Source organism: Carlito syrichta, unplaced genomic scaffold (assembly GCF_000164805.1).
Source record: "Carlito syrichta isolate Samal-C Ts95f unplaced genomic scaffold, Tarsius_syrichta-2.0.1 Scaffold316481, whole genome shotgun sequence".
In the NCBI taxonomy this organism is placed as follows: Eukaryota; Metazoa; Chordata; class Mammalia; order Primates; family Tarsiidae; genus Carlito; species Carlito syrichta.
In genome coordinates, this window is record NW_007260577.1 from 66,430 (window position 1) to 73,558 (window position 7,129).

Sequence of the window (7,129 nt, forward strand, 5' to 3'; positions counted from 1 at the left end):
CGCGCCGACACCGTGAAGACGTGGCAGCCCGGCGGGTTGTTCTCCTTCACGAACACCGTGTACTCGGGCTGCGCGAAGGCGGGCGCGTTGTCGTTCACGTCGGCCACCTCCACCGCCACGCTGGCCGTGGCCCACCGCGAGGGCGAGCCCCCGTCGCGCGCGGTCACCACCAGCTGGTAGGCCGACACGCTCTCGCGGTCCAGGGCGCCGTCCAGCACCAACGAGTAGTAATTCTTGAAGGTGGGCGCCAGCTTGAAGGGGACCTGGGGCGTCAGGGAGCAGGTGACCTGTCCGTTGGCGCCGGAGTCAAGGTCAGTAACGCTAATCAGGGCGATAGCTGTCCCTAGTTGTGCGTCTTCTTTTATAGGAAGCAATAGCGTTTTGACAGTCAACTGTGGAGCGTTGTCATTAGCGTCCACAACTTCCACAAGAACTGTACAATGGCCAGCCAGTGGTAGGGGGCCTTTATCCACAGCCTCTATTTGGATCTTGTGCGTTGCACTTTCTTCAAAATCAATCCGTCCTACCACCGTAATTTGCCCACTTACGGGGTCTATGTGGAACTTGGATTTGATCTCTGAAGAAGCATCACTGGAGAAGGAGTAAATAATGTCCCCATTCAACCCTTCGTCTGCATCCGAGGCATTGGGGCTAATCACCCGCGTTCCGATAGACACGTTTTCTGGTAATTTCACCGTGTAGAGAGATCTGTCGAACACGGGGGCATTGTCATTGGCATCCAGGACGGTGATGAGTAGCTGGACGGTGCCCGTCAGTTCGGGCTTGCCCCCATCGGCGGCCGTGAGCAATAAGTGGAGCTCTGGAGCTTCTTCCCTGTCCAAAAGTTTCCGCAACACGAGTCCAAGAGGTTTTACCTGCTGGTCGCCGGCTGGTACGTCCAGCGAGAAATGCTCGTTCGGGCTCAGTCTGTAACTCAGCCGAGCGTTCTCCCCGATATCCGCGTCGGACGCGCCCTCTAGTGGAAACCGAGAGTCGAGCAGCCTGGATTCCGCAATGAACAGATTCTTTTGTGTAGCTGGGAACACGGGCGGGTTGTCGTTAATGTCCCTCACCTCCACCTCCACGTGGAAAACCTGCAGCGGCCGCTCCACGATCACCTCCAGGTGGATGCTGCACTCCAAGCTCCGCCCGCACAGCTCCTCGCGGTCGATCCGAGAATTCACAAACAAAATGCCGTTCTGCAGATTCACCTCCAGAAGGTCCCCACCGCCTTTGGAATCCAACTGGAACGGGCGCTGCACCAGCTCGCCCAGCTCCAGCCCCAGGTCCTGCGCGATGCGGCCCACGAAGGTGCCATGTTTGGCCTCCTCCGGGACCGAGTAGTGGAGCTGGCCGCTCCCCGCCTCCCAGGCTGCGACGAGCAGAAGCGAGAGCAGCAGATGCCGGGCCTCCTGGTCTCCTCGATCTGGGTACAACATTTCAAATACTCGGTGTTTTTACAGTTAGTGAAAATTGCCTCTAATAGGAGAAATCATCTGAATTCGTCCGTCTCATCCTGCTGTGTTCGCCATTGTTCAGCACAGAGAGTAAAAAAGAATGAACGTCTTTCCCACGGGGAAAAAGAATGGCTGTATTTGTCTTGGTTCAAGTAGAACATCGTGGCCAAGAGTGACATCACGCGGCCCAAAGTGTAAGTACAAATTCCATGAATAAACATTTTACCATTATGCTGCAAAACTTGTTTCATTCTCTGAATTTTTTCTTAATTAATCATTGTTGAAATAGAATGCCTTCTTCTTGTTGCTGGAGGCGTTCTTAGAGTACTGACCACGTCTTAAAGCTTTGTATGACTTTGTGGCTTTTTCATGCCAGAGAAAATGCTCCACATAATTTTAAAATAATGATGAATATGAAGTGGCAATAAAAATTATGTCGTTAAACAACCACACATCTTAAATTAGAAAATTATGTTCTGTTGGAATTCAGTATCTCCCACATGGTTCTTTCTAGGATTCTGTTATAAGAGAATCCACCAGTCGCTATCCCTAGTGAATATAAAAACGCTGCAGTCCATTAATGAAAAATAAATTTGCTCATGTCTGAGAAAAGGAATTAAGAAAAATGAGCAACCAGTTGAAGTCATTTTCTTTGGTGGTTTTATGAATGGAAGGTGTACACAATATGTTTTAGAAAGTAAGGATTTCCTTTAGGATCTTGCATGGGGAGAAAATATTTTATAGCTTTTTTGGTATTAGCATTTATATAATCTCTTTCCAGAAATGTGTTTTATTTCTGCATCTATAGTTTTATTCTTTCCAATTCTTGTCATTATAGTTTGTATTTGTATTATCATATTTTAGTTTAATTGCTATTCATCTCAGGTAGTTAGGGAAATTTCTGTTTTTAAAGACATGCTTGGGATTCCTTTCCTGTCTAGGTTCTACAAATCTCTCTTGTGAGTTTTATTATCATATTCTAAAGGTCAAGTAAATCAATTAAATCTAGATTTGAGTGCTTCTAAGTCTAAAGGCAAAATTGTGACTTCATTGTGCCATTGACATTTTTTGCATATGTATCTTTTCTTTCCTATTCTTCTTTAATAAACGTAGAGGCACTTTTACCAATTGCTGCAATCCTTGATGGTTGCAGCAGCCTCCTAGTTTCTCTGCATTCTGTCTTATTTTTAAAGCCATGATTTATTTTGTTCAAAATATTTTTTTATGTATCCATCTTTAATTAGGTTCTTTTGAAGAAATTTAGAAGACTAATTCATGAGGATTAACACCATTCATCAGGGCAAATACGGATCACAGGTAGCGCTGGAGTTGAGGAATAGCTTTGATTTTTGGTAAGATTTGTGAGTCCACAGCTTTCTGTTCAACCTTGCACTGCTCTCTATTCTCATATTTCTCTTTTTCTGTGTCAAAGAGCTCACCCTCCTGGTGCCTGGGTTTCCACAGTCTCTTCTTCTTGAAGTAAGCATCAGTAGGATATTTTGGGATTTTCACATTGCTGATATCAATTTTTGTGGAGGTAGCAATGACAAATTTCTGGTGTGTTCTTCTCAGAGAAACTTGATGGAGAACCAGAGGTTCAGTCACAAGCAACAAGCCAAAGCCCAGTGAGGAAAACCACCCTCTTGCCCCTGTGGTGCCCAGTGAGGATGATTAGGATGGTCTTGGGAGTAATGCTGGCTCACAGTTTTCTAACATGCTGGCTGAAGAGCTTTTTGTCATGGCTTAACAGCTTTTAGGCACATCTTCAGTATGATAATATCTAGGCATTTTGTGAAGTTTAACAGCTTGGGTGCCACTATTCTTGTCACCACCAACTGGTTTTGTAATGGTTGCAAGAACCTTCTCCTTTTTTCTTTTTTCTTTTTCTTTTCTTTCTTTCTTTTTTTTTTCCCCCCCTCTCTTTACAACCTTGGATTTAGCTGCTGAGTACTTCCTCTTGTACAAGGACTTTCTGGAATACATAGCAGATTGGGAATATCTTCCAATTCCTCTGACGAGGACAGGATTTGGCTGCAGTGAGGTTTCCTCTTCTTTGGCTTTTTAACCTTGAGGTTACCCTTTTTCACCTTGCCACTGGCATCAGCCTTCTTGGCTTCAGGTTTCTTCTCCTTAGTATCTGGCTTCTCAACTTTTTTGCCCGCCATCTTGCAGGATGGGAAAGCTGTTCAAAAAATGTTGGTGGCTCCCAGTTAAATGTAAAAGAGGACAAATTACTTAATCTACTCAAGATCACTTAGTTTAGTATTCAAACTCGAGAGGTTTTCTCACATTATTTGTCTCTGCCTTTATTCTATGCAAATCATATTTTCCCATGTTTCCAATCATATTGATGCTGTTCTGTGTCTTGAATTTCACTCATGTTTCTTCTTCACAGAAACATCTAGTATTCTTAGTACCCTCCCTGGGGGGAGAACCTTATTCACTTAAAAACCATTGGAAACATCATATCCCTTAAAGTATGCCTTCACAAATTCAAATAGGAAGTTATTTTTCAACTCCAAACTTAATATAATTTACTTCTCCTGTATCTGTTATATCTTGCTTTTCATTGTGTGACTCATTCTTTACTTTATCTCAAACTTTTGAGGTCAGAGGCAACGTCTTGAAAATCCAGTGATTCCTGTGGATGTCTTAGACATCCACAAGGATCCACAGTGTAGATTGGTGACTATAGTCTTCTCTGCTCACGAAGAAAGGATATTTTTTAAGTTATTCTATATGACTGTCTAGAATAGACAGTGATTTACTTTCTTTTTTAGTAGGACTACAACATATTGATTTTAAATCATCATCAAAATATTGCATACTTCTCATTAAGAAAAACACTATGTAACAGAAAGATACACACAAAGATTTCAGTCACCCACTCAGACCCCTAAGGATACAGGAAACTTGTAAATATAACAAACATACAACTATCAACATGAGATAATCTAGACTTTTCTTGAGGGAACTTTAACTTTTGCAGGTCCAAAACCTTTTTTCCCACAGAGATGCTGTTAATTTGACTTCCGAAACTTTTAAAAACTGATTTTAGACTTTTTTTTCATTCTAACACATAGCATTCAAAATACTGAGACATCCTGGGTTAATATGAAAATGACATCACAAAAGCTGATTTTTACACAAAATAAGATTAATACAGAGGTCACAATGACTTTCTGATATTTTGGATTTTATTCTTGCAGTCCCTAACTTAACTGAACTTTATTATATATTTATCACTTGTCAGACTTTAGTATTAACTTACTTGATTTTTTAAAAATCTATGCAGTAGATTTTATATTTATCATGCATCCATCTAAAACCCCAAAACTGAATAGCAAAAGCTCTCCCAAGGTTACATATAGAAAAATTGGTAGACAGAGGATTAGATCCAAGGAGCTTCAAAACCCACACTACTTCAAAACCCACACTACTTAATAACTAATTTTTGATGTATTTCTGTTTAAGAAATAGTTAATAGTTAAAAAGCATTACCATGGTCAGAATAGCAAAAGTATTATTAACATACAAGAAATTGGTTTAGACTCCCTCACTGTGAAAAGGATGTTCCATAATGAAATTAAAATGTGAATTCCATAGCTGGGGGAACACAGAGCTAAGATAATTAAAGTTATGTGTTGCCAAGTTTAATGCCAGGTGGTGGAAAGAGCCCTTTTTCCTATTCATGGTTTCTTTTAAGAAAACCAGTTAAACACTGAGGAGGAGAGATCAGTAAGTAAATGTATACCTGAGGACCAGGTACACATAGACAGACTAGGCAACATGAGAGTAAGATTACTGTTACAAAGGAAAAACTCCACATTCTGTTCAAACAGTACAATAAAGTACATTGGAAAGAACGAAGTCTTTAGAGTTGAGGACTAAATTAAAATGATTCACTTTATGTAATGTGTTTTTCCCCCCTCCCTCCCCCTGATAATGTGTTTTTAATAGCCAAATAAAATGCTAAACATGGACAGGCATTATGAGAAACGTAAAATCAACCACAAAATAAGTCTGCTTTCAGATTACTTTCAGTTGGGGTAGGGAGTAAAATGTGATGATAAATCATTACACTACAGGTTCAAAAGTGATAAAAAGATGAAAACTATGTTAATAACAAACTATAAAAATTCAGAGTCCCAGAAACCCTTTATTCTCTTCCATTAAGTTCCGTCATTCTGTCCAAAGTAATATGCTCAAACTCTAATGGGAATTTAATATTACGGCAAGTCAAATAGTAACAAGAAGCAAAGGTAAAAAGACAAGAAGAACCAAAAAGAAAAGAAAAGGTTGAAAAACAACAAAATCAATTATCTTAGTTTTTCAAAGATTTATTCTAGAATGATAAATAATTTTAAATAAGTTAATGGGCCTTGATCATCTTGAATATTCTGTGTAATGAAAATTTAAAAATTAAACATGTAGTCTACAAGAATAAAAGGACAATGTACGGTTTTTCTAATCAAAATATGTTTCTGTTATATATTAAATATCACTTCAATGTAAAACTTTATTGATAATATTCCAACTCATGTACAAAGGATTGATAGTATGATTAGACGTTAGTAGATATTTCTCAGATTAAAAGCAATTTTTTTCTAAACATAGATGGCCAAAAAATGTTAACTTTTTGACAAGATGACTGTAAAAACTTATCTGATGGCAAAAAACGTATCTCCCAATAATAAGACAATCTAAATAATATTGGGTTAAATAAGCATTACATACTTATTCCTTCTGGGTTTCATTTTTAGCTGATTTACAATAAAATTAAAAAGAAAATGAAAACCATGAAATTTTGAAGAGAAATTATTATTCTGTACTTTATCACTAAACTGCTTAAAACAGCAGTAGAAAGACACTAAAGATATATGTGACTACCAGACACTAAAAAGACAAATAATAAGGTGGATGATCTGAGACTTTTGAGAGATTAAAAAAACCCCATGAGAACAAAATAACACTTAAGATATGAATTTCAAAGTACAGCATGTTTAGTGAGATGAAGGGTTCACCAACAATCACAAAAGAACAAATGCTTTGTAGGAACACATTTCCCCAACCATCCAAATACCTTGGATCCCGTTGGAGTATTGTTTAGAAAATTGTAAGGTAAGTCAAAACCAACGTTCAGTACAAAAAGAAAATATCCAACCATACCTTCAATTCCAGGACAAACTCATCTGGGGAGAATGGTTAATAGTGTATTACTAAAAATGCTTAAATATGAAAACAATGTATGAATTTTGACTAAACTACATTGAAATAAAATATGTAAAACTAAAATATGTGAAATATTTTAATTGAGTTTCACAAATAGAATTTTAGTATCTAAAACAAAGGAACTTACTTTGAAGCAGTGATCCGCATGTAAATCTTGCTGTTCTCCCACATCCGCTGATCCCACGGAGGGTGGAAGGCTGGGACTGAAGGCCATGAGGTCGGTCTTGGGCGGGCCCTCCCCAGAGCACACCCTCTGCCGCCTCGGCCGCGAGGACGACCAGCTCCCCGCCGCGCTGGAGCACACCAGCGGGGGCTTGCCCGGCCCGCACGCGCCCTCGGGGGGCGGCGCCGAGCACCGCAGCGCCGTGTACAGCAGCAGCGTCAGCACCAGCAGGCTGGACACCGCGCAGATGGCCACGATCAGGTACACGTTGACGTCC

General features: G+C 40.2%; 1 protein-coding gene and 1 pseudogene across 1 annotated transcript in view; both read right to left on the reverse strand.

Moving 5' to 3' along the window:
* LOC103277112 (protocadherin alpha-6-like) overlaps window positions 1-7,129 on the reverse strand; it is an 18,728-nt gene that overhangs the window by 3,998 nt on the left and 7,601 nt on the right. The window contains 2 exon segments of the mRNA XM_021707292.1: window positions 6-523; window positions 5,614-5,623. Of these exon segments, the coding sequence (XP_021562967.1) occupies window positions 6-523; window positions 5,614-5,623 (528 nt within the window).
* On the reverse strand, window positions 2,718-3,622 carry LOC103277096 (annotated as a pseudogene).